The sequence below is a fragment of the Ctenopharyngodon idella genome, chromosome 16 (assembly GCF_019924925.1).
Source record: "Ctenopharyngodon idella isolate HZGC_01 chromosome 16, HZGC01, whole genome shotgun sequence".
Classification (NCBI taxonomy): Eukaryota; Metazoa; Chordata; class Actinopteri; order Cypriniformes; family Xenocyprididae; genus Ctenopharyngodon; species Ctenopharyngodon idella.
Window position 1 is genome coordinate 28,156,404 of NC_067235.1, and position 26,658 is coordinate 28,183,061.

The 26,658-nt window shown below is 38.2% G+C and overlaps 2 protein-coding genes across 2 annotated transcripts; one reads left to right on the forward strand and one right to left on the reverse strand.

Moving 5' to 3' along the window:
- Positions 1-398: 398 nt before the first annotated feature.
- Positions 399-16,226, reverse strand: LOC127496842 (ankyrin repeat domain-containing protein 34A). The gene is made up of 2 exons (XM_051864696.1): positions 15,906-16,226; positions 399-5,266 (listed from the first exon to the last, which is right to left on the reverse strand). Exon 2 carries the CDS (start codon positions 5,165-5,167, stop codon positions 3,593-3,595), a length of 1,575 nt encoding a protein of 524 aa, XP_051720656.1. The 5' UTR covers positions 5,168-5,266; positions 15,906-16,226; the 3' UTR covers positions 399-3,592.
- A 2,641-nt stretch (positions 16,227-18,867) lies between these two features.
- polr3glb (RNA polymerase III subunit GL b) lies at positions 18,868-26,136 on the forward strand. The gene is made up of 8 exons (XM_051864770.1): positions 18,868-19,067; positions 19,304-19,414; positions 20,060-20,189; positions 22,128-22,196; positions 23,343-23,399; positions 23,888-23,958; positions 24,385-24,501; positions 25,536-26,136. The coding sequence occupies exons 2-8, from the start codon at positions 19,307-19,309 to the stop codon at positions 25,620-25,622; spliced, it is 639 nt and encodes a 212-aa protein (XP_051720730.1). The 5' UTR covers positions 18,868-19,067; positions 19,304-19,306; the 3' UTR covers positions 25,623-26,136.
- Positions 26,137-26,658: the final 522 nt, after the last annotated feature.

The window sequence follows — 26,658 nt, forward strand, 5'->3', positions numbered from 1 at the left end:
AGTAGTCCTGACTGAAATATCTTAATTTGTGTTCCAAAGATGAACAAAGGTCTCACGGGTGTGGAACGACATGAGGGTGAGAAATTAATGACAGAATTTTCATTTTTGGGTGAACTAACCCTTTAATATTTGGTCTTGTTTGGAAATGATCAACGAAATTTGCTTCCCCTGTGACTGGTCATAATGTTTTGGCTCATCATTGTATATTTTGCATTTTATTTTATGCATTTAGCATTGTTTTTCAGTCCTGGCTGCGCCCCTATTAGAACCTGAAACAGCGGTTAAGAGCCACTGGTATAAGAAAAAGGGTTGATTCAGTCATGTGTTTATTCAAAGCAGATTAAAGTTCATGAAAAGAATAATCACCTTCAATTAGTCAGAGAAGTTGCACCACAAAGTGTTTTTACTTTTAAATAATTTAATACTTTTTTAAAATTATTTGGCTTACTACATTTGACCTGTGTATCACACTAAACATACAAAATAACAAGAAATAGTTAATCCATAATCCATTAAATAATGCATTGATAGTGTAACTGTGACCCTTCTATGTGAATGGAGAGCAGAACACTGGGTTACAGCTCAAACTACCCAACGACAGTGTAGCACAGACAGAGGTCCATTGTGTACAGCACCTAAAACACCCTTTACACTATTAACATCTTTTCAGGTACACTTTAACACAATTTCAACCCATTTAAATTGATGTTTTGTACAGCAGGTCAGAAATATTGGATATATTTAGATACAAACATATTTAGAAACAAATCAAACTCCTGTGACTCGGTTATCTCGCTTGTGTGTTAAATGAAAAGAGGAGAATCGCTAAAATCAATGAATACACAGCAAAGTGCCAAGATTCTCCTAATTACATCAAGATAACAAATAGCTAGGTAATCAGAGATCTGAATTTCAGTCTGTCTGTTCAACAGGAGACGGATGGGTTTTATCACGACCGTATTCAGGAAGATTGCTGTAGCCGCTGAGCTCCGGTTGCTCATACATTATTTCCTACAAACATCCTGGAACACAAAAGCTACCGTCAAAGTGAAATTGCACCACCAACAGTTCGGTATTAAACATTAAAATTCATTTCAATAAAAATAAAAAACAACAAGAATAAAACCCTACAGGCATAAAAAAATATTCCTCTTTTTGTTTTCGTGATATATTTCAAGTACACTAAGGTTAATTCACATCAAGTGTAGAACATCTCAAAGCAGAAGCACTAAATTCACTCACATCATAAGCTTGAGTTGAACTATGTGTTTGACACGGACACACTGTGCACTGCAGCTCGTTAGGGAAATTCATTCTCATGTATTTTGTGCAGAAATTCCTCCTCTGAATGTAAACTGAGCTCACCCCAGCTCGTCTTGTACTATTTACCGCAGCATCATGTTACCACAGACACGTCCGAGTGATTGTTCACATTCACGATAATAATATGAAATCAGTGCTGAGGCAGCACAGAATATTGCATGTTCAAACGCTTGAGACACAATTGTACTCTGTACAGTATGTACACAATATCTGTGCTCTGTGTCTCCAGATGGGAGTGTGCGTTAGGTGAGGGGTTTCTCTCTCCCCTCCACTGAGTGGGGTCAGGGTGGATCTCTCTGGTTTTGGATGGGGTTTGTAGGGTTTCTTTGGGATTTTGAGTTTCAAGAATTGCACTTCACTTATTTTGTATCACTTATAAGAGTTTAAGAAAGATAAACAACCCATCCAAAAGCCCTGAAACATGCGGTAGGCCTATGTTTAACTGATACAATTATTATTATTATTTGTTATATAGGTTTTTTTATGTTTTCATGTTAATTGATTCCTTTAAAAATACTCATCTAGTTTAAACATTTTTTGCACTTTCATTATACATTAAAATGTTCTTCAGAAACATGTTCATCTAAGACTATCATTTGTTACAGGAATATTTAGCAGTCAGCCATCTCCAGTCCTCTTTAGGGTACATCCTGTGGAAAAATCCGGAAGGTTGCCATTGCCAAATTAAAAGGCCTTCAACAGAAGAGGCTTAAGCTAGTCCTAGACTAAAATGCAAATGTTTGAACTGCTTTAACTGAAAGCAACTTGCACTGACATATCTTAAAATATGTCACTGCCATAGTTTTGTCTCAAGATGCACACCAGTAATGTTTTTTTTCTTGTGAAAGTTTATAAAATCTACTTAAATGCCCTAATTGAACAAAGACCTAATCCTGGCTTAGGCTAAGCCCTGTCTGTGAAACCGGCCATATAATTACTAAAATTCAGTCCAAAACAAAAAAGCAGCAGTAAAAATCACATTAAAAAGGCTTCATTGTTCTATTATTTATAAGTAAATAATCAACTTTAAATTAAATTCACATTTTAATGAAATGACTTGAATGTATATCTGTATTGTAATGCTGAAGAAATTTCCCTTTAAGTTTTGAATACCATTTGATGCTGCTATCAATGGAAAACAGAGGGACATGAGCATTTTATCAGGAATATTAAAGACATTAACCCAATTATTCCACAGGATCATCACAGAGCCACACTCTCAGAAAAAAAAAATGTGCAAAAATTGTACCTTTAGGGGTACAGCAGCTTGTCACTGGGGTAGAACCCTTAATGGGTCATCTTTGTACCTTATTTACCCCTAAAAGATACAAAGTAGTACTTTAAGGGTGTACTCACACACTAGGTTGCCTAGTGGCTCACATATGGTTGCCTTGAACCGAGCCCGAGCGCAATTGGAAAGTGTACTATCCAAGTAGTAATAAAGATGTTTGCCGCCGTAGCTGTTCCGTGCTCCGGCACGGTTAGCGCTCACACTGCATGTGAACCGCGCTCTTCCAAGCGGGCCAGGGACGGCTAAACGAACTGTGCCCGGGCACAGTAAGGAGCGATCACACTACTCAAACGAACCGGGCTTTGGGGGTAAAACGCATTCGGGCACAGTTCAGAGAGCCTAGTGTGAGTACACCATAAGTGTACATATTACTATTATGCACCTTTTATATAAAGTATATACACAAATATTGTCCCTTAATACATTTCCACATTTGGTACTAGTACTGCCCTATTAAAGGTACTGCCTCATTGACAAGCTGTTGTATCCCTAAAGATAAAATTTTTGAAAAAAATTTCTGACAGTGCATGACAGGAAGGAAGCTGATAGCCATAACAGCGCTAATACATAGAGAGACCTGTAGAACACCAAATCTGTCAGGTCTCATCTGGGGGTTGCAGCAAATTCAAACACCAAAAGCACTTTCACAGACACTAATGGTTTCATCTTCACACATTCTCAATGGTCAAGGAATAATCCCCCCAAAATTAAAAACATTAGAATGATCTCCATCGAAAAACATGGAACAGATCATTTGTAAGAACTGATCCCTTTATGATCTTGAGTGACAAGACTCGTTTTCTTTCATAATCTGAATTTTAAGATGGTTTTGTTTTCACAATGCATATTTTTGATGCATGTGTTAGTTAAATGAGCTGAACTGGACCAGAGCAGGTGTCCCTCAAAGATGATGTAGATGAACCCGGTGAGGAGCCTCTCGGCCAGCACTGACTCTCTCATTTTCCTTCTCTCTTGCTCTCAATCTCCATTCATCTCCATAACCTTTTCTGTGAGGATTTCCCGGAAGGTTGAAAGCTGCTTCATCTGCTCTGTCTGCATTGAGTGTCTCCTCATCAGTTTCTTCTTCATCTTGAAGTCTGGCCCACGTTTCGGGGATGATGGTGCAACCGGCAGCAGGATCTTGCTCCCTGAGTGAACGGGAGAAGTGGGCTTTCCATTGGCACGGATATCAGGAATGGGTCGCTGGGGGTTGACGTTAAGAGGAGGAAGGAACCCAGGTCGTGTGTGGGAGATGTGGTCCAGGAGGAGAGTCCCTGATCCCCGCCGTTCCAACAGTCCTGTTGGACGCCGTCGCATTGTGATAGGAGACACAGAGTTGGGAATGCTCTCCAGAGACTCTCGAGAAGAGCTAGTGAGCAGCGACAAGGGAGAGGCATTGTACTTGCGGCGCTCCACTGAGACACGTCCAGAATCTGGAGATCCAGGGATGGAGGCGGGACACAGGTGGGTGTCCGACTCATAGTGTTCCATGCGGGTGAGTTTGGGGTGTGGTAAGCCACGGATTCCTGTCGATGCCTGAGCCACATTGTCCTGAGTCTCAGGGGCTGTGTTTCTACGATACAGTGACTGGTGCTGATGGACTTTATCCGCCCAGGACGAGCCACACAGTGCTGCACAGTCTTCCGAACAGGACCGGTCCATTAGCTTCGGAGAGGATGGGTCATGGGTCTCTATACTGTGCCTTCGGGAAAGGAGAGGTCTGCCTGGACCGGAAACTGTCATTCCATTCATCTCTGAGACCAACTTGTCCTCCTCTGCTAAATCGCCCTCTATCCGCTCCACTCTCTCAGCAAGTACAGAAGGAGCCACCAGACCCCAGGGCTCAGAGTTTAGTCTTTTCAGAAGCTTGCGGGGTGGTGGTCTCCTCTCTCCCTGTGGTCTGCTGGAGGGTAGTGGGAGTGCTGAAGTCACAGCGAAGCTGAAGATACCTTCCTCCTCCTCACTGGGGGCAGAGCCAGTGGTATGGATCTCCACTTCGGAAGGAGACATACAAGCAGGGGAGAGCTTGTCCACTATACCCGGAGACGGTGGGGAGTTCAGGTATTGTTTGGTCTTTTTAGTGCCAGAGGGAGATGTATCGGTTGTAATGATGATTACCTCTTTGCCTTTGGCTTTGCAAGCATCCAGCAGGACCTGGAGAGTGTCCCTGTCGCCCTTATTGATGGCGTGTACGAGTGCTGAAGACCCGGAGTAGTCTTTCAAGCTGGGATCGGCGCCGTTTTCCAGCAGCAGCGACACCACCTCTTTGCCTGCCTGTTCTGCACATGCATGCATCAGGGCGGTCCGACCCGATTTGTCGGGGATGTTTGGGTCTGCTCCCTTCTCCAGCAGGTACCGGACCATTCTCTGCCGGGTCTGCGGATCATCATATCCTGCCAGACAGGCTGCTATGATAGGCGTCTCACCTCGCTCGTTCCCTTCGTTGATATAGGCTCCACCCTCCAGGAGGAGGCGTGCAAGGCGGAGTTTGCCCTGGAACACCGCCTTCAGAAGGGCATTGCCCTCTGTGTGCAAGGCCCCTCCATCACCCATGATGTCTCGCGCTCCACCTCTAGAATCCCAGAATCCCCCACCCCTCTCCTCCTCCGGCCTCAGCACTGTTGGCACATCCCGGCTCAGATTCTGGTCAACCTGGAACAAAAACAAATAAAAGTGCTTTGTCATGAGGTATATTTGACATTTGATTATTGCTAAGGTGCACATCTTACTCCAAAATCACAGACACGGATCTGACACCAAGGCTGCACAAACGAAACTTTCAAAAAAGAAACTCTTGACAAACTTTGCTTTTTACTTAAAGGGTTAGTTTACACAAAAATGAAATTTCTGTCATTAAGTACTCACCTTCATGTCATTCCAAACCCTTAACACCGTGTCTACAATAGACGCGACTTTTTTCGCGTCGCATCACGCCGCAACAGCTAAAAGCTGTCTACACTGAACGCGACAGGCCAACCGTTGCAAAGCACTTGGACTACTGTATGTCAGAAATAGAATGGGGAATCCGTTTACTGTCTGGAATTTGTTGCGCCGCATCCAGTGTAGACAATATCACTGATTATAATGGGTTCTATCTTCTTTTGATGTGTTGAGTCTCGCCGCTTGCGTCCGGTGTAGACACGTTTTTTTAAGATATTTTTGATGAAATCCGAGAGGTATATGAACCACACATAGACAGCAATGTCATCGCACCTTTCAAGGCCCAGAAAGGTAAAAAATACATCGTTAAAATAGCCCACGTGACTTCAGTGGATCAACCCTAATGTTATGAAGCGACGAGAATACATTTTGTGCGCAAAAAAACAAAACAAAAATAACCACTTCATTCAACAATTCTGTCTCCGTCATTCTCCTACGCTGTTTACGTTCAGCGCTTCCAGGTTCTACGTCAGAACGCCAATTCAATATTGGCCGACGCTGTTCACGTGAGCAGCACAACGCATGCGTGTGATGCTGACGCAGGACCCGGACAATAATGATTTGGCGTTCTGATGTAGAGCGTATTTTTGTTTTGTTTTTGTGCACAAAAAGTATTCTTGTTGCTTCGTAACATTAAGGTTGAACCACTGTAGTCACGTGGACTATTTTAACAATGTATTTTCTACCTTTCTAGGCCTTAAAAGGTGCAATGACGTTGCTGCCTATGTGTGGTTCAGATATCTCTCGGATTTCATCAAAAATATCTTAATTTGTGTTCCGAAGGTGAACGAAGGTTTTACGGGTTTGGAACAACATGAGTGTGAGTAGTTAATGACAGAAATTTTATTTTTGGGTGAACTAACCCTTTATTGTATGAATTTCTTTCAATTTCTATGAATTTTAATTGTACGTCCTTACATTCAAATGCACTTCTGCATCAAAATAAATTCAGTTAAAATTCAGGAATTGGAATTTAACTAGCATTCTCAATTCAGTTCTGAATGGCACACAATTTAGATCAATCAAACAAAATCTGAAATCTAAAAACACATTTTGATTAGACTCAAAACTACATAATCCATACTCTAATTACTCTATATTGTCTTACTATTAACGATTAATGATTGTGAATTGTAAGTTAACCATGTACCCAATGCATTAACTAAAAATATATACAGCACAACTTTCTAAAAGTGTTGCCTTCTTAATCAGTTCTGAACACTGTGTCCTGTGCGCTGACACTCTGTACAGCCCTGTACTCTTTAACACAGTCTTCTCTCCATCTTCTCTGTAATGAAGGCAGGAGAGGTGATGATAATGGCAGTCCAGTAAAGAAAAGAAAATTGAATTCCTGAGTGGTGCAGAGAGCATCAAGACATGTGACAAGCTCAGTCAGCTCTGCACACGTACAAATGATTTATGATATGAATTTATCTTACACACACAGATACCAGAAATTTACTAACACAAAAATTATGTTGTTCGAAATAGTAGCATTTGTTATCTGATGTACTGCATGCAATGTATGAGCTAACTATCTTGTTAAGATGATTAGAGCGAGTGACAGGGGTGGGACAGGAGGGCATCCATTCCAATAACAGCATTATTAACATATCGCAGCCCTCAAAATCAGTTCAAACTTACTGTATATGAAATTCAGTGAGCAAAAAAAGTCACATGGCATATTGATACAGTCACTGTGAGGATGAAGCCCTGCCTCTTTTCAAACTGAAACAATGAGCTACATGAACAGGGAGGATGAAATTGGTTTGACTATAAGTTGTCAGTCGATCATGTATTGTCACAGAAGGCTGTCAGGGTGGTTCAGCTATGGAAGATGGCGACATTAAGTGACTTACTTGAGGTCAGTGGGGGAAAGGAGAAAGTATACTTTTATTCAGCCAAAAAATTAAAGACATTTATAATGTTGCAAAGAATTTCTAGTTCAATAAATGCTGTTCTTTTGAACTTTCTATTTATCAAAAAATACTGAAAAAAAATTAAGCAGCACAACTGTTTTCACAATTGATAATAATAAATGTTTCTTTAGCACCAAATCAGCATATCAGAATGATTTCTGAAGGATCATGTGACACTGAAGACTGGAGTAATGATGCTGAAAATTCAGCTTTGCCATCAAAGGAATAAATAACATTTTAAAATATATTAAATAGAAAATGATAATTTTAAATGTTAATAATATTTCACAATATTACTGTTTTTACTGTATTTTTGATTAAACAAATGCAGCCTTCTGAGTATAGAAAAACACAAATCACAAATTTTGAACGGTAGTGTATGAACAGTATATAATACAAATGATTGCCTAATATATTAACACTCTTTTATATATTGAATGTTCACCGTACTTTGATATACAGTACCTTAAATGGCTGTTATATAAAAACAACAAAAATGTGCTTTTGTATAATGTTATTTCTTATCTCTGTGTATATATATATATATATATATATATATATATATATATACATACACACACACACACACACCTATGTATATTTACATTATACAGCTGTCCCTAAAGTCGACTGGCCCACCAGAAGAGGTCCTGGTGCTCTCAAAGCCTAGTCTATCTCTGGCATTATGAGAAGAACACTGGGAACATCAAGAGTTTGTAGCTGTGCAGAATTCACATCCCTCCTGCTTCACACCAATACACCCACAGATCCCGAGCTGCTGCTGCTCCTCCTGCCTGCCTTCTTAAGGAATTCTCTGTGATTTCCGAGCCAGCTCAGCCAGGGAAAGCAAAAAGAATGTTCTTTTTGCATACTGATTATAGGAAGTGGAGAGGGACAGGGAAAATAACTCCATTCTTTGAAAGTGTAATCGCAAAAAAATCCATCTTTAAGAGACCAGTGTCTCATAGATTCGAGACAGTGAGGTTAATCTGCTGTCTCACACAGGCAGCATGGATGACTCATCTCCATGATAGACTCACTGGAGAGATGTGGCACAAAGACTCGGCGCAGGCATCGTCTCTCAGGAGATCAGCCCGCTGCCGTTCTTGTATGTATCCTGACCTGATGTGTATTGTGACCAGCCTATATTAAAGGGTAAGTTCACCAGAAAATGAAAATTGTCATCAATTAAATTGAGCTTCCACAAGAACCAATGAGGTTTGTTCTCGAGTGTCAAGCAAGTAGGTTGCTCTATGTATATTAGCTGATCAATGTTTATATTTGAATAAAAGCCTAAATTAAATCTGCTCATCATATAGAGCAATCATGTCTCTTCAGAAGGCTTTGATTAAACCGCTTGATTCATGTGGATTTATTTTACAATCTCTTTAATGAACATTTTGAAGCTTTTGGGTTTACAGTAGACTTTCAATGGAGGGACAGAAATCTCTCAGATTTCATTAAAATGTGGAGCATGTTTTGAAAAAAATAAATAAATATATATATATATATATATATATATATATATTGAATGTAAGCAGGGTCCAATATTGGTTAGACTACAACATTCTTCAGATAGAAAGTCATACAGGTTTGGAACGACATGAGGGCGAGTGAATGATGACAGAATTTTCATTTTTGAGTGAACTACCCCTTTAAGGACATCAGCCAGGGCTTTTGTTCTGGTTGATGTCAAGACCTATATTTTGAAGTTTAATTCTATTGCTAAAGTCTGTGATCACAATTTACAGGTCTTCTTCGCTTAAAGGGTTAGTTCACCCAAAAAATGAAAATTCTGTCATTTATTACTCACCCTCGTGCCGTTTTACACCCGTAAGACCTTCGTTGATCTTCGGAACACAAATTAAGATATTTTTGTTTAAATCCGATGGCTCCGTGAGGGCTACATAGGGAGCAATGACATTTCCTCTCTCAAGATCCATTAATGTACTAAAAACATATTTAAATCAGTTCATGTGAGTACAGTGGTTCAATATTAATATTATAAAGCGACGAGAATATTTTTGGTGCGCCAAAAAAATAAAAAATAAATAACGACTTATATAGTGATGGCCGATTTCAAAACACTGCTTCAGGAAGATTCGGAGCGTTATGAATCAGCGTGTCGAATCATGATTCGGATCGCGTGTCAAACCGCCAAACTGCTGAAATCACGTGACTTTTGGCGCTCCGAACTGCGGATTCGACACTCTGATTCATAACGCTCCGAAGCTTCATGAAGCAGCGTTTTGAAATAGGCCATCACTAAATAATTCGTTATTTAGTTTTTTTTTGGCGCACCAAAAATATTCTCGTCGCTTTATAATATTAATATTGAACCACTGTACTCACATGAACTGATTTAAATATGTTTTTAGTACCTTTATGGATCTTGAGAGAGGATATGTCATTGCTCCCTATGTAGGCCTCACGGAGCCATCGGATTTAAACAAAAATATCTCAATTTGCGTTCCGAAGATTAACGAAGGTCTTATGGGTGTGGAACAGCATGAGCGTGAGTAATAAATGACAGAATTTTCATTTTTGGGGGAACTAACCCTTTAACCGTAAGTCTGTAAAAACACTCTTGTTTCCCTTGTCTTTGGCTGTTTTTGGTCACGTATTCAGTTTATTTCATGAGTTCAGTTAAGATGCTGATGTTTCCTATGTAGACTACAGCTGGCTTGCTCGGTTTAGAAGCAGTCAGAGCTATTATGTAGGGATATGTGCACAAAAGATGCTTAAAGTTATGTAAGCACATGCCTTCTATTGCAATTCTGCACCAACATCTGTGTTTTCTAAATAATGAATTTTCTAATTTGCATAATTAAGAGATACTCTAGAACCATGAGGGTTATTTATACACATACTGATTAAACAAGCAACACCTGGCACAATTCAGGGAGGGATTGTGAACATTACAGTTATGTATTTGCCAGATGCTTTTTTTTGCAAAGTGATTTTCATCGCATTCAATGTATAAATTTGAGCTGTTTTATCAGTTTTATCTTTGGCCCCTCAAAACACAAGAAAAAAAGAACTAAGCATCTTGACACTAAACAGAACAAGACTTGCATTAAAAAAAAACGTTACAGATGTCTGATTCTTCACTCACTTTTGTAAGTCCAAAATGGATGTTATGTCACACATGACATATTGAAGATGCTGCACTTACTTTTTTCCACTCTTGTTCAATTCATACAGGTGGACAAACAACCGTCATCATCTTTCAATCGTCAACATGTATGTGGCTTTGTTCAGATAGACAGCATTTCTGACTCACTTTATGTTTTTTTTTTTTCTTCAGTCGAAAAGAAATTAAGGTTTCTGAGAAAAACATTCCAGGATTTTTCTCCATACAGTGAACTTTAACAGGGTTCAATGGGTTGAAGGTCCAAGTTGCAGTTTCAGTGCAGCTTCAAAGGGCTCTACACGATCCCAGCCGAGGAATAAGGATCTTATCTAGCGAAACTATTGGTCATTTTCTAAAAAAAAAAATTAAAATTATATACTTTGTAACCACAAATGCTCATCTTGCACTAGCTCTGTGAAGCGCTACACATTACGCAATCACGTTGGAAAGGTCACGCGTGATGTAAGCGGAAGTACCGAGCAAGTGTTTACAAAGCAATCGTGCAAAGACTAAAGCCCAAAGTATAGTTCACTGTTTACACGTACACGAGGGTCAGTGTACAGTGCGCGTGACGCGAATATCGTCATCAAAAGAGTATGTGCATACTGTGCGCGCACCACTGGATTTTTGTAACTGCGCGTACTTGTACTTGTATTTTTTTTGCAGTAATTAGTTTATCCACAAGGTGGCAACCGTACCCTGGGGGCATCAGTTCACAAGATAGTCAAAGAAAACCTGCATAAACAGAACAGACCGGAACGCATGCAAGCTACAGCGACGATGGAGGCCTACATAGACGAGAAATTGTGTGAAGAGGTTAGAAAGTATCCTCATCTGTACAAATCTAGCATGAAAGAATACAAAGATGTTTACATGGGTTGTAACTCATGGCGAGAGATTGCTCAAATGAAGTATACTTTCCAAGGCTGTGCGCGTATACTACCATACGCGTAAAAAAACAAAGTATACCCAAGGCTTTAGTCAAACGGCCTTCATAAATAAAGGTAAAACAATGATGTTGGACGATTTTGAAGTTGGAGGAGAAAATGAGATGGAGTTTTTCACCCTATCGTGGTACTTCCGCCTACGTCACATGTGACCTTTCCAATGTGATTAATGCGTGCTGCATTGCAAAGCTAGTGCAAGATGAGCATTTGTGGTTAAAAAGTATATACATTTTTTTTTTTTTTTTAGAAAATGGCCAATCGTTTCGCTAGATAAGACCCTTATTCCTCGTCTGGGATCGTGTAGAGTCCTTTGAAGCTGCACTGAAACTGCAATTTGGACCTTCAACCTGTTGAACCCTATTGAAGTCCACTATATGGAGAAAAATCCTGGAATGTTTTCCTCAAAAACCTTCATTTCTTTTCGACTGAAGAAAGAAAGACATCTTGGATGACATGAGGGTAAGTAAATTATCAGGAAATTTTAATTCTGAAGTGAACTAATCCTTTAATCCAAACCACATAAATATGACTAAAGGTAGAAGATTATATTTATGAAAATACATTTTATCTGATCAGATTTTAAGTAGTGTTTTCTAGTAACTGTCTACTACTTTTCTCTTGCATTTGTTGTGTATTAAAAGATATCAGGATTGTCAATCAATATTCGCTATATGTGTACATATCACATATTGACTTCGCTGTCACTTGCAAAATGACAGTGCAGACAGTCCCAAAGATTAAATTTGATAGATAAATCCACCTAAGTGCCACCTAAACAAAGCCTTTCCTTTTCCCAGCACTCCCTACGGATCTTTGAGTGTGTACACATCAGTGTAGTGGAGAGCTCTTTGACGTGACCAAAATAAACTTAAAAGAAGCACTTGCAGAGGGTCTGCGTTTTAGTGCTGCGCAACAGGAGCGAGGCAACATACCATGCTGTCTTGTAGGGACAAATCATATCCAGTTCTCTGTGGTTTCCCGACAGATGATGGAAATGAATATCATGTCTTCATTCTCACGCCTCTGAGAGACCCCACCCCTGGCTTTCTCTTTTACGTAACAGCAGTGTGTGTGACTCAAGGCTGCATCTGAGGTTGCGCGAGGGGGCCCGTGACCAGAAGGGGCTGCGCAGTCAAGCGTTTTCGCCCCACCAAGAGCTCCGTGGTGCCTTTGAGCTGATGTTTGCCTCATTAGATCACACAGATCGAGGCAGGTGCAATCACTTTTACAGCAGCTGAGAGAACAGCATCCATCAGCGGTGCACCGCTGACCCTGTGACCCAGTCGCATCAGAACTGCTGAGGCAATTCATCACTCATATTGGCAGCTTCAAAGAGAACCATCCTGCAGAGGGGCAATGAGATTATCTCCTTCATACTAAATGTCCTAAGCGTTCCTGACACGTCCTCTGAACTGCCTTTACTGTCGTTTGTGTTTCTTCTGTATTGTTTATTGTGACATGTTTGGGTCTTGCTGTCATTTTCATTGCCGTACATGTTGTGCTGAGTTCGTTTTTCTCCTACACTTAGTCTGTAATGAGATGAATGACAACAAAACCACTTGACTTGACTAGACTGAGTGTTCAGTGATTTACAGAGCTGAGAATGAATTCTCCTCCAATTCGAGAGCAATCTGTACGTCTCCTTGCACATAACTGCACACAATCGCATACCAACACATTCTCTCTGCCCTCGAACTGCAGACGTCAGAAACGAAATACTGTTTTTAATGCAGACAGGAAAATGGCTTCATGTGATCAATGTAGAAATCTGATGAAATCTCAATTCTCATTGCTACTGCGGTGCATCCGATCATATCTAATGCTGGGTTAAATACAACCCAAGGTGGGTTGAAAATGTGATTGGGTTAAATTTTTGTCCAATGTGCTGGGCAGTTTTATTTAACCCAACTATTGTTTAAAAATGACTATATGGCTGGCTTAAAATGAACCCAAAATAGGCTGGAAATTACAAATCAGGCACATAATTACTAGATGCAACAATAATAATCAAAAGGTGAACATTTATTAATAAGTTATTTAATAAATGTTTATTGTTTAATGATTATTTATTAAACATATATTAATACATGTTAATATTTGGGTTCATTTTAAGCAAGAAATACAGTAATTTTTAAACAATAGTTGAGTTAAACAAAACTACCCAACAGCTGGGTTAAAACAACCCAATCGCTGAGTTTGTCTATTTTCAACCCAACTTGGGTTGTTTTTAACCCAGCGTTTTTTAGAGTGTACTATTCCAATTACATCTCCGTGATATTTCTCATTACTGTATAGTGTTTTTACTGTACTGTCTTACTGTAAAAATAATGTAATACAATGTTTTTTTTTTAAAAAGCCACAAATATTTTAATTAAAAAAATAAGTAAATAACCCACTAGCATGATGAACAAATGCTTCACAATAAATACGTAGGTAAATAAGACTGTATTATGTAGACAGTCGGAGCAGTTACAGAATTTGATGTGTTTCAGACTCGATTTGCACGCCAGCTGAAAATATCTTCAGCTCGGAACTATTTTTAGTCTCAAAGCATCAAATTCACATCAGCTCTGACTGACGCAAGAAAAAAGAAGCTTAAATTATTTTAATGTAAAAATATATAAAAGCATGATCAAAAAAAGAAAGATTTTTTTCAATTAAAATGAGTACTGAGAACTGGGGTGTACTTAATTGTCATCAAAATCAAAACTCTTAATAGTCCTAGAAATAAGCTTCATTTTCTATATGCAATACACAATTTCTTTTGTTTTCTCGATTTTGGAGTGAAATATGACTGGGGCATTTTTTTGATATCTTTATCTATATGCCTTATATACTAAATGAATACTTTTGTGCAATAGTATTTACATAGTGCTAAAATGCTTGGTTAAAAACAACCCAAGTTGGGTTGAAAATGGACAAAACCAGCAACTGGTTTGTTTTAACCCAGCGGTTGGGTTAAATGTTTGCCCAACCTGCTGGGTAGTTTTATTTAACTCAACTCTTGTTTAAAAATTACTGTAATTCTTGCTTAAAATGAATCCAAAGTATGTTGGAAATGAGCATTCATTAATATGTTTAATAAATGAACATTTAAGTTTAATGAATAATAATTAAACAATACACATTTATTAAATTGCTTATTAATTTTCACCTTTTGATTATTATTGTTGCCTCTAGTAATCATGTGTCTGATTTTTGGGTTCATTTTAAGCCATCCATATAGTAATTTTTAAACAAGAGTTGGGTTAAATAAAACTTCCCAGCACGTTGGGCAAACATTTAACCCAACTGTTGGGTTAAAACAACCCAATCACTGGGTTTGTCCATTTTCAACCCAACTTGGGTTGTTTTTAACCCAGCATTTTTTTAGATCTAGTATGTATCCAACATTATGGTATTGCCATTGCCATTTTCAAAAAAAACCTTGGCAACTTGTTCATTGCAGTACAATGGTATTATTTCCTTCTAATACAACCAGTTAAGAAAGCAAGCGGCAACATTTCTCATGACTTGATTCTATAATAGGTAAAATTACTCAAATCATACGACGAGAGAGTAATGTGTCGCTGTCCGCGGTGCTGAACGTCATTCTCAAAACGGAGCAGTTCCAGAATTTGATGTGTTTCAGACTCGTTTTACACGCCAGCTGCAAATATCTTCAGCTCAGGACTATTTTTAGTCTCGAAGCATCAAATTTGGTGTCTGTTCACGTCAGCTCTCTGCCTGACGCAAAGCCTCAGTGTCCACAAATGAACTTCCAAACAGCAGACACACACTTCAAGCCTCTGTTAGAGCAAACATCCACCACTCCCCACATAAAGCCTCATATTTGAATAGTTTTTGTGAAGTAAAGTGAGAGAACGAACATTGTAGCAGCATAAATATCAGTCTTAAACCTTCTCCTAGAAATCTTCAGTGATGGTTTTAAAAAGGAAATGCCAGCACACAGTGTATGCGGTGCATGAATTCATCAGCAATGAACGTTCATAAAGCCTTATGAACAGCTGCAGCCACATGCACAAAATTCCTCCAATAAAACATTCGCTTTTACCTTCAACACCTAAAATGAGCAGCCGGCAACCATTTCTGAACAGCGCACATGCATTCCAGCGCAAAATGATTTCGTAGTCGCTTGCATGCTTCAAAACATTGAAAATTGCTCTATAAAAGTGTTTTGAAATGCAAATATTAAGAAAGACAGTACAAGGAAATGTCAAGATATCGCAGCAATATGAAGGACTGAAGTCTGCTTAATTATGACCATGCTCAGCTGAGAATAAAACAAAATAAAAATAACAATAATAATACATTTTAACCTAAACATGAACATTTTGAAAGGAGAGTCTCACCGTGTAGCCTGTCTGCTGTCTTCACTCCATCCGAGCGGCTGGTTTTCGCCCGAGAATCCAGCTGCTGTCTGCTGATCCCCGTGTCTTACATCCCCCACATCATCTCTCCTCCTGCGACCGAGAGTTTGGGAGACTCTGCGGGGGCGTGGAGTGGGCAGTGAGCTGATGCGAGTCTCCCACGATCACGCACAGACTCACTGAGGTCCAGCTTCACTGACTGACTGTTCGCATGCACATGATCATCTCTGCTTTCCACTAGGGGGAAACTTTATTTCAATTCTTTTAATTTTATCCTTGAATCCTATTTTTGATGCACGCCTGCATGTGTGTGTCATTGTGTGCTGTGTTTTGCAGGTGAAAAAAATTAATGAGTTTACCATAATAATAATAATAAATAGAAATAGAGCAAATGTGGCTTGATGTGATTTGATGCATGCCAACATTTATGTGTGTGCTTTACACAGCCAAGTTAAGGCTGCTCTGAGCAGGCTCTGTGCCTGCTCTAAATTCTGTGTAAAGACGCAATGGCGCATTAAACCCATGCAAAATATAAAATATGCCAGCTTTGACCCACTTAATCCCCTAGTAATGAATCCAAATGATGCAGCACTGCAGTTATTGTGATGACAGTGCATTTATTTTTCTAATTTTGCATTTTCTCATTTTCTGTATCCATCATTTTATATTTAAAACAGTACTCTAATGACATTTTTGTGTGTGCAATCTTACTTTCTGTGTAAATGCATGCTCTGTGCAGTGTAAAGATGGCGTATTTCAGGTCAATCAAACTCTTTAGCTAAAATGCACTAAACACACATATTGATATATATATATCAAGGCCCTCTCTGCAAGAAAGAAGGGGGTGTGAAACAATTCTCAGACTGCATAAATACTAATTCAGTGACTATAGCTATTATTGAACACAGTTTCTATGGCAACTGATTCAGTGGATTCCGACAGAAGCGTTCCCACGGTGACATGCACATGCTGCAGGAGAGAGAGGGAGAGAGAGAGAGAGAGGTTATAGTTGTGAATGTGCTCTTACTATCCATGTTTAGATTTAAATATATATATATATATATATATTTCAATTAATGTGAAGTTTTGTTAAAATGAGGTTAACTTATTGAAACGAGCACATCCCTCATTTCTGTCTCTCATATACTAATACACACATATTTTGTGATTTTGACGGGGGAGGCTGTGAGTCAGCAATATCATGGTTATTTTTCTTTTTTTTTTAAAATGCAGATTTAGCTGTTTTCAGGTTTCCTAGAAAAGCATGTCAGTGTTGTGAGCAGCTTCATCAGAACAGAACTGCACTGATTTTGAAAATCTCGTTTAAAACTCTTTGTTCACTCTCATTCGTTTATTTCTATGATTTTTCTGAAATGTCATGAACATTTCCAACACATTTCAAACGATGTGTATGACTTTTTAATGGGAATGATAATTTTTGGAATAAGGGTGCTCAGGAAAAGGTGCTCAATAACACATCATGGCCCGGTTTCACAGACAGGGCTTAGCCTGAGCCAGGATTAGGCCTTATAGTTCGATTAGGATATTTAAGTAGCTTTTATAAAAGTACACAAGAAAATGGTGCGCATTTTGAGACAAAACAATGGCACTGACACATTTTAAGATATGTCAGTACAAATTGCTTTCAGTTAAAACAGCTTAAACATGCATTTTAGTCTATAGGACTAGCTTAAGCCTTGTCTGTGAAACCAGGGGCACATGCTCTTCCCTGTGTCCTTGGTAACCAAGTACACAAACTTTTGATTAAACTTTATTAGTGGGCAAAACTGTTGGCACAGATAGTGATAAAAATGACAGTGTAGTTTTGGAGAAAATTGTATAATAAAAATAAATAAAAAAAAAAAAAAACTTTCTTCCAGTTACATAATAATTAATTCAATAATTCAGTAATGATTCCTATATTTGTGACCCTGGTCCACAAAACCAGTAAATAAGGGTCAATTTTTTTAAATTGAGATTTATACATCATCTGAAAGCTGAATAAATAAGCTTTTCATTGATGTATGGTTTGTTAGGATAGGAAAATATTTGGGCGAGATACAATCTGAGGGTGCACAAAAATCAAAATATTGAGAAAATCGCCTTTAAAGTTGTCCAAATGAAGTCCTTAGCAATGCATATCCACTCACAAAAATATTTTTTTTATATATGTACTGTAGGAAATGTACAAAATATCTTCATGGAAGATGTTCTTTACTTAATATCCTAATGATTTTTGGCATAAAAGAAAAATCGATAATTTTGACCCATACAATGTATTGCTGGCTATTGCTACAAATATGTGACTTATGACTGGTTTTGTGGTTCAGGGTCACATTTATGGTGGGTTTTTTTCACATATTGATGGGGAAATGGGTCTAGGACAAGGGTGAAACAATAAAATAAATGTGTTATATATACCGTATATATACAGTACTGTGCAAAAGTAGGCATGTTAGTATTTTCAGAAAAAAACTGAGACAGACTAAATTCAGAAGAACTGCAGCAATATCTCTAATACACTTGAAGAAACATACCTGCAAAGCTACAGTACTGTGAAAAGTTTTAGGCACTTGTAAAAATGCTGTAAAGTGAGGTTGCTTTCAAAAATAATGTCATAAATAGATTTCATTTATCAATTAACTTCTATTAACTGAATCAAATCAATATTTGATGTGTCCTAGGTACACTTGCACATAGTTTTTCAGGTAGATTTGCATTATATAACAAAAAGTAAAGTTCAAAATTGGTTAGTTTTAACACAAATCAGCCCTTGGCTGTACGTAGTTGGGGGAAAAACACCCTTTTGCATTTGATCCTCCATCAGAGCTGTTCAAATAATGTTTTTTAAAATTATTATTATTTTAATTGAGTTGTTTGTTTTGCATGACTCACTTAGATTAGTTTAACAGACAGACGCGGAACCATAAGTGAACGCGCCCACGTTTCTGGCAGGAACGTTTTCAGCAGCGGGCGAAAACAAATATGCAGATGTTTGGCGGGTGATTTTACTGCGCAATTCTACATCAATAAAATCCATGAATTTACATGACAACCAACTGCGTTTAATATTTACGGATTATCCAATAAATGCTTTGCACAATGAAGTTATAAATAAAGAGGGATTTCGTCGCACTTTTGTCTGTGAGTGAACGAGACGTGTTTAAATATTACAGTTCGGTCTAAACAGATATGTATATAATAACAGTTTAATAAAAATACATTTAGTAAAATATATTATGTAAAATGTTTGGTTTAAAGTCTTATTTTGTAGCTGCATGCAAGTGTGCTCAGACAAATAAGTGAATTTATATTAATATCAATCATATACAATAAATAAAGCTGATGTATAAATGTGATGTGTGGTGATTGTGTCTCAGATAATGGCAGGAAGGGGCAGAGGGCAGCTTACTTTCTCTGTGGAGATTGTTGGAATCGGTAAAGGAGAAAATCTCCCTCCGTCCTCCGTCCAGCCGACCCCTCTATTCCCTGTGAGTGTTTGAGATAGGATAAAAACTTATTGGACTGATATTAATCACATAACATTACATGTATGTACTTGATAAACAATTTTATCCAAAGCGACTTATGTAGTATTAAAAATACACATCAGTTCTTGCTTTCTGTGAGAGTCGAACCCAGAACTTCAGCGTTACTAGCGTAATGCGCTACTGGTTGAGCTACAGAGATCACATAACTATGAAATAAGATCTTCTCCGGTTCAGCTGTCACATGTACAGTAGCCTCAAAAACTACACAAAAATAAACATATATGAATGTCATCACAACAAAATAAAGTGACATTTATTTTTAAAGAACTTTTCTTACAAACATAGATGCAAGTTTTACATTTCTATAAAAAAAAATACTGTTCATAATTAAGACAAAAAGTGGTTGTTAGACATTGTTGAAACATGATGAGTTGAAAAGTCACTGCAAAAAATGGTTAAGAATAGTGAAGAAAAGTGAGAAAAGCTCTAGCATAACGAATTGGATATCCCTTATTAAAAGCTCATTTAAGTATAGGAATGTTTAATTCAGTGGACAGTTACCTGTCAAAGCAGGTGTTTGTTTGACCCCTTATACAAGACAGATGTGTATCAGCTGTCCTTCCTGAATTCTGTTTGATGTTTCAGCCTCTGGATCAGAAACCGGTGCCCTTGCAGACGGGTGAGGAGGCTGAGTACATGCTGGCACTCAAACAGGAGTTCAGAGGAGCCATGAAGACGCTCCCATTTTACATCCGTCCAGCTGCACCCAAGAAAGGTCAGTTTAGGGTGGAGGATGAGATCTTTACTGGCATCTTTAAAGTCACGATGAAATCAAAATTGACAATTCTTATATTTTTACAGAATGTTGCAGTGCTTATTATTAATTGTTTATTCGTACACATCATTTTTTTTTAAATTCATATAAAACATTAAAGGACAGGTAGGGTAGGCAATCTGTTTTATAATCACTTTTCGTTATACTGGTTGAAACTCTCTTCACATCCTAATATCAATCAATAATAGAAGTGGTCTAAATATTAAAACATACATATATCTTATGTGGAAGTCTCAGGAACAAAAAATGTTCATCCAATCATTGCATTCAGTCTGATATATTTCCATACCTCCGCGCACCCTGCTCGCACGGACAGCACACGTCATCAGCGCGTTCCATAAGACTATGAAGAGTTGTAGACAGACAGTCACAGAGGGCCACAAACAAACAGCAGCCGCCTTTTACAGTTCCTCCTGAACCAAAACAACGAGCTTATGCTGCTTTCAGGCCACATCGTAACCGTAATTACAAGATGGCAACCCGTGACTTTCTAACCGGAGCTGTTCACGTCCTCAGACTCGGATTATGCGTTTCTGTCAACACTATCAACGCTGAAATGAATACAACAGTCAGGTGGTACAAGTAAGAGCTCTGTAAGTTGTTTACATTCGGTATTATTGTAATGTTATGTGGTTTGAGACATAAGGTAATTTAACGCCGTCTCACATGACGCTTTGCAGAATCTGCTCTGGCTGTGGAGGAGGCGTGGCTTTGGAGACGCTCTAAAGGGAGGGCGGGATCTCATGCTTTCAAAGCTAACTTGCTATTGCTAGCCTCTCCGCAATTGCCTACCCTACCATTAACCTCCGCTCAATACGTTTGTTCTTTTCATGATGCGTCTCAGTGGATGGCAGTGCTAAATCTCCTCCACAACTGACTGCAAACTGGCATTCAGATCCATTTGGTGTTCACTGCAGAGCCAAATGATGTCTAGCTCCCTCTCTCTGGACCTAATGGGTGGAGCTTGACCTAGTCTGGGTCCACCTCTGTTGACCTAATGGGCGGAGTTATATTTAGCTATAGGGTTATGGGTAGGGTTAGGGAGTTGTTGGACCTTATGGCGCTTTTCCACTGCATGGTATGGCTCGGTACGGCTCACTTTAAATAGCACCACCTCGGTTAAGTTCCAAGCGAGTTGTACCGAAACTAAAATGTGACGTGTAAACACTGCAGATCACTGATTGGTCAGAGAGAATCATCACTACCAGCGTCATTGGATTTGCGACACGAGACACCAAACCAAATGGCAGTAGAGGCGGCGCAACTATAACAGTCTATAATCCCACCCACTTTGAAGCAGTACTAAACTGCAGTGGAAAACAAACCGAGCCAAAGTAAAGCGAGCCGAGCCATGCCGAGTCATACCACGCAGTGGAAAAGTGCCATTATAGCCCCACCCATTATGTCCAACGAGGGATGTCAAGCTCCACCCATTGGCTCTGCAGTGAGCAGCCTCTCTGCCTCCATTTAGTTAGCAACGCCCAACTTCCAATTAATACAATCAATACCTGAAGGACGAAATCAAATCCTGCCCTATATTTTTCTCATTCCAGAAGCCGTTTCACTCTGATATAAGTCACAATAGGGAAGAAAAGACAATCGCAACTTCCGTTTCATGCCGACTTTAAGACATCCTCCATTTCTTTGGCATGCAGATTGTAGGAACACAAAATCCAATGCTTTTTAAACAGTTTCAGAATGCATAATTTATCAAAAAAAAATTTACTTTTGTTTTTTCCACCGATCAAAGACTTAAAAACTCGAAAAAAGAAACCTAAGATCAAAGATGTAAAAACTTGCAGAAAAAAAAAAAAATTGCCAGATGATTTCTTCCCTTTTTAAATGAATAGGATATAGTGATTTTTTTCCTCTTGACAGATGTGGAGCGTTATTCTGACAAATACCAAAAAACGGAAACCACTGACAACAGTTTGGAATGGAAGCCAGGTGAGTGATTTATATCAGTGATTCAATTGTAGTGATTCGATTGTAAAAATGATTTTAAAACATAAAGCCTAAAACCCTAAAACTGTACAAATGATGAGAATAACTTTACAGCTCAAATAATACACAAGTATTAACAAAAAATGAATTTAAGTGCTTTTATGAAATTATATGCTCTAAAAATTGGCCCCAAGTGCCTCACTGTAACCTAGACTTTTTGCCTTTTTTAAAGAATATGAGGGAATTAATTGAATTTATAACATTATGTTGTAAATTAGGGGTGTAACAATACCCTCATGTCACGATTCGACACATATCACGATACTGAACTCCCGATACGATATTTTAGCGATACTCCAAGACATATGGTAAAAAGATAACAAAAAAATGTACCGTTGATTAAAATGCTAAATTTGGTATTACATTTGGGGTGGAAATGAATAGGTGTTACATGTCCGCTTTTTTGTGTTTCTTAGTTTGACCTAGTTTTTCCCATTCAGTCTAATTAGTCATTTCCTTCACCTGTGTCCTATTAATTACCTTGTTGAGATCCTTTGTTTGCTTCATGTATTTAGTCCCTGTGTTCTCCCTCAGTCTTTGTCTGTTCTCGTCTATATTAAGGTGCGTTATGTCTGCTGTTCTCCTGTTGTATATACTTGGATTAAAGACTATATTGTTTGAATTTTAGTCTTCATGTGCTTCCTGCCAGCACCCGTGACAGTAGGCTTGAACTTGGTGCTGGTTACCCAATGCACAGTGACACCAGAATAAAAATATTCATGAAGCAGATTTATTTTAGATGAATATGAACATAAGACATTTGGCATTATCAGGACCCACAAATATTCCCCCATTGCATTATACATTATATTCAACATTATATATAGTAGTTTAATGTAGTACTGACACTAAAACTATGAATAAACTTGAATTTTTGTCTCACACAGTAATTTTCATTTCACTTTTGACTGAGTTAACTTTGTATTAAACCAATGTTCAAAATAAGTTTATCATCTAATACTTACATTTACTTTCAGTTTTATTTCAATGAACAAAAATGTTCTTTTAATTGTTTAACAATTACAACACTGATTCACTTGCGTCTGTGCATGCTTGTGTGATCCTCCACATCCGTGTGTGTGTTTTCAGACTGGAGGCGTTTTCCGAAGGAGCTGCGCGTGAGGGAGAAGAGACCCCAGAGAGACAGTGAGTGTGTTTGATGCTCTTAACTGGCTCTTATGCTCTAATACTGGACACCATGTTCTGCTGCAGTCGAGCAGAGACGCCCAGCACAGGAAGCATGGGTTTGTAAATGTGCTCTTTTTTTAAAGCCGTGATAAGGGAGCAGGTGAGGCTGATGTGCTCATGAATGAGTGTGTAAAGACGAGCCGCTCCCGGCAGGTCTGCGCTTCGCTCTCTGACTCATCGGCGTCTCTGGGGAAATCAGAGAGACGGCTCTCAGCCGCGCTGCACACACTTCTCCAAAATGAAAGGATGGAGAGAAAGAGAACGATGAGAGAGGGATGAAGGTTTAGGCTTGAAGAGCGTCTGTCACTAAGAGAGGAGAAACAAGTTTATTTTTAGTCTTTCTGTGTCTTTTGTCAGAGGAGCTGTGATCAGTGAGTTGATGTTATTATGGGAGGATGTTGCTGATGTCACAATGTCACAAACACACTTTGCTTATGTGGTTGCAGAAAACCCAGCTGTTCCCAAACAACCCAAACAGCCACGAGTGGACAAAGAGGAGATCATACGCAAACTGGAGGTGTACAAATACTTAAGGATGCCATTAAAGGGATAGTTCACCCAAAAATTAAAATTCTGTCATCATTTACTCACCCTTAGGTTGTTCCAAACCTGTATGAGTTTCTTTCTTCTGTTGAACACAAAAGAAGATATTTTGAAGAATGTTGGTAATTTTCTTTTCCCACTATGGAAGTCAATGGCTACGGCTACCGTCAGCTGTTTGGGTACCAACATTCTTCAAAATATCTTCTTTTGTGTTCCACAGAAGAAACTCATACAGGTTTGGAACAACTTGAGGGTGAATAAATGATGACAACATTTTCATTTTTGGGTGAATTATCCCTTTAAATGTGTAATGCACTCAAAAATAAGGAGTTTTGATCTACTTTATTACACATTCCCATCAAAAATGTGGCATATGAACAAACTGTGTGTTTCTGTACAGACTCTAGAGCAGAAAGAGGAAGAGGGGAGTTCTGATGAAGAGGAGGGAGAGAAAAAGAAGCCAGAAGAGGAAGAAGCTGAGGGAGAGGAGGAGTATGATGAAGAGGAATTTGAGGGTGTAAGTAATTCATTTCTCTTCTGATATATTAAGCCAACATGTTTGATCAAAAGGGAATGTAAAAAAAAAAAAAAAAAGTTTCTCAGTTGAGAGGAAAAAATGGGCCTGCAATTTGACTTAAGAAAATGTCCACTTTAAATGCAGCGGATAAAAGCATCTACCAAATGCATAAATGTAATGTAAATTGAATGTTATATGTTCAGTTGATTTTAACTTAAAGGAATATTCAGGGTTTAATACAAGATAAGCTCAATTGACAGCAGTGTTATTTTCCAGTTTTCATTTAAAATGACAGTTTTAGTCATTTTGTAATGTGCTTTTGTCATTTTTATTAGCATGTTTTATATTTCTAGTTAGCATTAAATTATTTTTATTTCAGTTTTAGTCATTTTAGTACTTCAACTTCAACTTACTTTCAGTATAAGTTACCAAAGTTCTAATTTTGATATCTTTTTCATCTCATTTTTCAGCTTTATTTCAATTAACAAGTTAGTTTTAGTTAACAATAACTGATTGGCAGTATTTGTGGCTTAACGTTGATTTCCACAAAAAAATATTTCAACTTGTCCCTCCTTTTATTTACCAAAAAAGGGGAAAATCTGGGTTACAGTGAGGTTCTTACAATGAATCCATAAACATTAAAATACTCAATGTTTTTATAGTATAGCCACCAGACCAGATGTAAGCAATGTGTATATGCAGTTTTACAACTTTGCTGCCATGAAAACAAAGCCTAAAACGGTAAAAACGATGAGAATTACTTTATAGCTCAAATAATAAACAAGAATTAACAGAAAAATGAATGTAAGTGATTTTATGAAATTATATGCTTTACATTTCTGCTTTTAAATCCTCTAAAAATTGGCCTCAAGTGCCTCACTGTAACCTCAAATTTTTTTAAAGAATACAAGGGATGAAGAAAATTATTTTGTGTGGTAATCAAAATTATGCTGTAAATGCTTTTGATTGAGGTTAACTAGTTCTAAACTGATGTTCAATGTAAGTTTTAGTAAGTTCACTTGTATGTCTAACAGGAAACCGATTACGTCATGTCCTACTTTGACAATGAGGAGGAGTTTGGAGGGGACAGTGATGATAATATGGATGAAGCCATTTACTGAAGCAGGTGATGGCGGCTCCACAGCACCCTCCTCTGGGCAGTGTGTGTCTCTGGAACTGCTCTGTCCCTCAGGACCGTTCTGGGGTGGATCATTATGTTTGGCAGCTGATGTTGAAATCTGTATGCAGTGGATTTCCTCTCGTCCGATCGGTTGGCAGGGCGTTTGATTGCTGACGAAGAGCGTTTGAATCCGAAGGCTATGGCTGGAGGACACAGAGAAAGACACTGAGACAAAAACTTCTCTCTTAATGCAGCTATATGTTCTTAAAGCTTTGTAAATGGTTATTATTGCATAACTGAAATCATTTTTTTAGAATCTTAGATATAAATGTATGTTTTAGTCTAAATTTTAGATTTGTCTGAATAGCTTTTATACATCTTAGATTTGGGATAAACTCAAGTAAATTTAGATTGTTTATTTTGGATGATAAGTAATGTTTTATAAAGTCTCAAGTCAAGTGGTTGTAAATATTCATGTTATCGCCATTTTATGTGATAAAGTCACACTGTGTCAAGACTTCGTCTCATTAATGGATAGATAGATAGATAGATAGATAGATGCAGTTCTGCCATGTGACCTGTAGGGGGTGTGACACTACTTTAAAGTTCTATTGTATAATCATCTCATCTTTGCTGGATATTTTCCTCCACACTGTTTGTGTGTAAATTTGATTGCAATCAGAATTCACACACAGGAAAACCACACATGATTTTGACTGGATCAGGTGGAGCTGGGGAAGGTGGAGGGTTTCTAAAAATGCTGCAAATGCTGACCAAGTATTTGAAGTTTAAGCAGTGAGCTTATTAGCTACTGATAAGGAATAAGTTCTTGAAATAAGTTTTCCTAAACACAGATTAGGACAAATGAAAAAGCACCTAAATCTTGAGTTAATCATCATGAACTGATCGACCTCATCATGAACAGCGTTGTGGAAAGTTACTTTTAAAAGTATTTACAATATTGTATTACTCCCTAAAAAAAGTAACTAATTGAGTTACTTAGTTACTTTTTATGGAAAGTAATGTGTTACGTTACT

What these genes read in the sequence shown, in the direction of transcription:
- LOC127496842 (XM_051864696.1), bottom strand. Translation starts at nt 5,167, where the DNA reads ATGGGTGATGGAGGGGCCTTGCACACAGAGGGCAATGCCCTTCTGAAG.
- polr3glb (XM_051864770.1), top strand. Translation starts at nt 19,307, where the DNA reads ATGGCAGGAAGGGGCAGAGGGCAGCTTACTTTCTCTGTGGAGATTGTT. An exon ending in CAGTTTGGAATGGAAGCCAG is followed by an intron (nt 22,197 to 23,342) that starts GTGAGTGATTTA and finishes GTGTGTTTTCAG; the next exon opens with ACTGGAGGCGTTTTCCGAAG. An exon ending in GAAGAGACCCCAGAGAGACA is followed by an intron (nt 23,400 to 23,887) that starts GTGAGTGTGTTT and finishes ATGTGGTTGCAG; the next exon opens with AAAACCCAGCTGTTCCCAAA.